General features: G+C 47.7%; 1 protein-coding gene across 7 annotated transcripts in view; it reads left to right on the top strand.

Annotated features, from left to right (window-relative positions):
* Positions 1-2,500, top strand: part of LOC143301288 (nck-associated protein 1-like) — a 95,845-nt gene that overhangs the window by 23,444 nt on the left and 69,901 nt on the right. For all 7 annotated transcript variants that reach the window (XM_076615486.1, XM_076615485.1, XM_076615487.1 and 4 more), the window contains exons 10-11: positions 1-33; positions 1,783-1,879. The exon at positions 1-33 is cut by the window's left edge and continues 33 nt beyond it. In XM_076615486.1, coding sequence (XP_076471601.1) covers positions 1-33; positions 1,783-1,879 — 130 coding nt within the window. The remainder of the gene's footprint in view (positions 34-1,782; positions 1,880-2,500) is intronic.

The raw sequence follows: 2,500 nt of genomic DNA, 5'->3' as shown, positions 1-2,500 counted from the left end.
CAAGGAGTTCCAGCAACACGCCCTGTCCACCTCGTGAGTGGCTCATGGCCGTTTGTGTCGTCATTCAATGGTCCATGTACTGTGTTCTGTGTCGTTGTGATTCCATGGTCCATGTACTGTGTTCTGTGTCATTATGATTCCATGTACTGTGTTCTGTGTCGTTGTGATTCCATGGTCCATGTACTGTGTTCTGTGTCGTTATGATTCCATGGTCCATGTACTGTGTTCTGTGTTGTTGTGATTCCATGGTCCATGTACTGTGTTCTGTGTTGTTGTGATTCCATGGTCCATGTACTGTGTTCTGTGTTGTTGTGATTCCATGGTCCATGTACTGTGTTCTGTGTCGTTATGATTCCATGGTCCATGTACTGTGTTCTGTGTTGTTGTGATTCCATGGTCCATATACTGTGTTCTGTGTCGCTGTGATTCAGTGGTTCATGTACTGTGTTCTGTGTCGTTATGATTCAGTGGTTCATGTATCATGTTCTGTGTCGTTATGATTCAGTGGTCCATGTACTGTGTTCTGTGTCGTTATGAGTCCATGGTCCATGTACTGTGTTCTGTGTCGTTATGATTCAGTGGTCCATGTACTGTGTTCTGTGTCGTTATGAGTCCATGGTCCATGTACTGTGTTCTGTGTCGTTCTGATTCCATGGTCCATGTACTGTGTTCTGTGTTGTGATTCAGTGGTTCATGTACTGTATTCTGTGTCATTATGATTCCATGTTCCATGTACTGTGTTCTGTGTCATTATGATTCCATGTTCAATGTACTGTGTCGCTGTGATTCCATGATCCATGTACCGTGTTCTGTGTTGTTGTGATTCAGTGGTCCATGTACCGTGTTCTGTGTCGTTATGATTCGGTGGTCCATGTACCGTGTTCTGTGTCGTTATGATTCAGTGGTCCATGTACTGTGTTCTGTGTCGTTATGATTCAGTGGTCCATGTACCGTGTTCTGTGTCGTTATGATTCAGTGGTCCATGTACCGTGTTCTGTGTCGTTATGATTCAGTGGTCCATGTATCATGTTCTGTGTCGTTATGATTCAGTGGTCCATGTACCATGTTCTGTGTCGTTATGATCCAGTGGTCCATGTACTGTGTTCTGTGTTGTTGTGATTCTATGGTCCATGTACCGTGTTCTGTGTCATTGTGATCGCAGGTATTAAAGTGACGATGATGATGATGTGATATGTGTACAGTGCTGTAGATGATTACCTGATCACAGGTACAAAAGTGACGATGATGATGTGATATGTGTACAGTGCTGTAGATGATTACCTGACCACAGGTACAGAAGTGATGATGATGATGTGATATGTGTACAGTGCTGTAGATGATTACCTGACCACAGGTACAAAAGTGACGATGATGATGTGATATGTGTACAGTGCTGTAGATGATTACCTGATCACAGGTACAGAAGTGACGATGATGATGATGTGATATGTGTACAGTGCTGTAGATGATTACCTGATCACAGGTACAAAAGTGATGATGATGATGATGTGATATGTGTACAGTGCTGTAGATGATTACCTGATCACAGGTATTAAAGTGACGATGATGATGTGATATGTGTACAGTGCTGTAGATGATTACCTGACCACAGGTACAGAAGTGATGATGATGATGATGTGATATGTGTACAGTGCTGTAGATGATTACCTGACCACAGGTACAGAAGTGATGATGATGATGATGTGATATGTGTACAGTGCTGTAGATGATTACCTGACCACAGGTACAGAAGTGACGATGATGATGTCTGATGTGCCCCAGGTCAGGGATTCACCGTGAACGACGCAAGTTTCTGCGCACCACTCTGCGGCAGCTGACGCTGGTCTTCACTGAGGAGCCAGGGCTGCTGGGGCCAAAGGTAGCACAGCCATCTGCTGGAGGCAGCAGGAGCATTCGTAGTTCTCTGCTTTAACCAGTAGTAAGAGGAAGGTGGCAGAACGGTCAAGATGCTCTGCTGCCAATACAGAGTCCGTGAGGGTGTGGGTTTGAATCCCACTCTCGCCCTCTCTCCCAAGTGTGACTGGAAAACCAAACTGAGCGTCTAGTCGTTTGGATGAGACGATAGAGCCGAGGTCCCGTGTGCAGCATGCACTTGGTGCACCAGAGCCGAGGTCCCGTGTGCAGCATGCACTTGGTGCACCAGAGCCGAGGTCCCGTGTGCAGCATGCACTTGGTGCACCAGAGCCGAGGTCCCGTGTGCAGCATGCATTTGGTGCACCAGAGCCGAGGTCCCGTGTGTAGCATGCACTTGGTGCACCAGAGCCGAGGTCCCGTGTGTAGCATGCACTTGGTGCACCAGAGCCGAGGTCCCGTGTGTAGCATGCACTTGGTGCACCAGAGCCGAGGTCCCGTGTGTAGCATGCACTTGGTGCACCAGAGCCGAGGTCCCGTGTGTAGCATGCACTTGGTGCACCAGAGCCGAGGTCCCGTGTGTAGCATGCATTTGGTGCACCAGAGCCGAGGTCCCGTGTGCAGCATG

This window comes from Babylonia areolata, chromosome 27 (assembly GCF_041734735.1).
Source record: "Babylonia areolata isolate BAREFJ2019XMU chromosome 27, ASM4173473v1, whole genome shotgun sequence".
Classification (NCBI taxonomy): Eukaryota; Metazoa; Mollusca; class Gastropoda; order Neogastropoda; family Buccinidae; genus Babylonia; species Babylonia areolata.
Note: the sequence above shows the minus strand (reverse complement) of the source record. Positions and strands in the feature narration are given on the sequence as shown.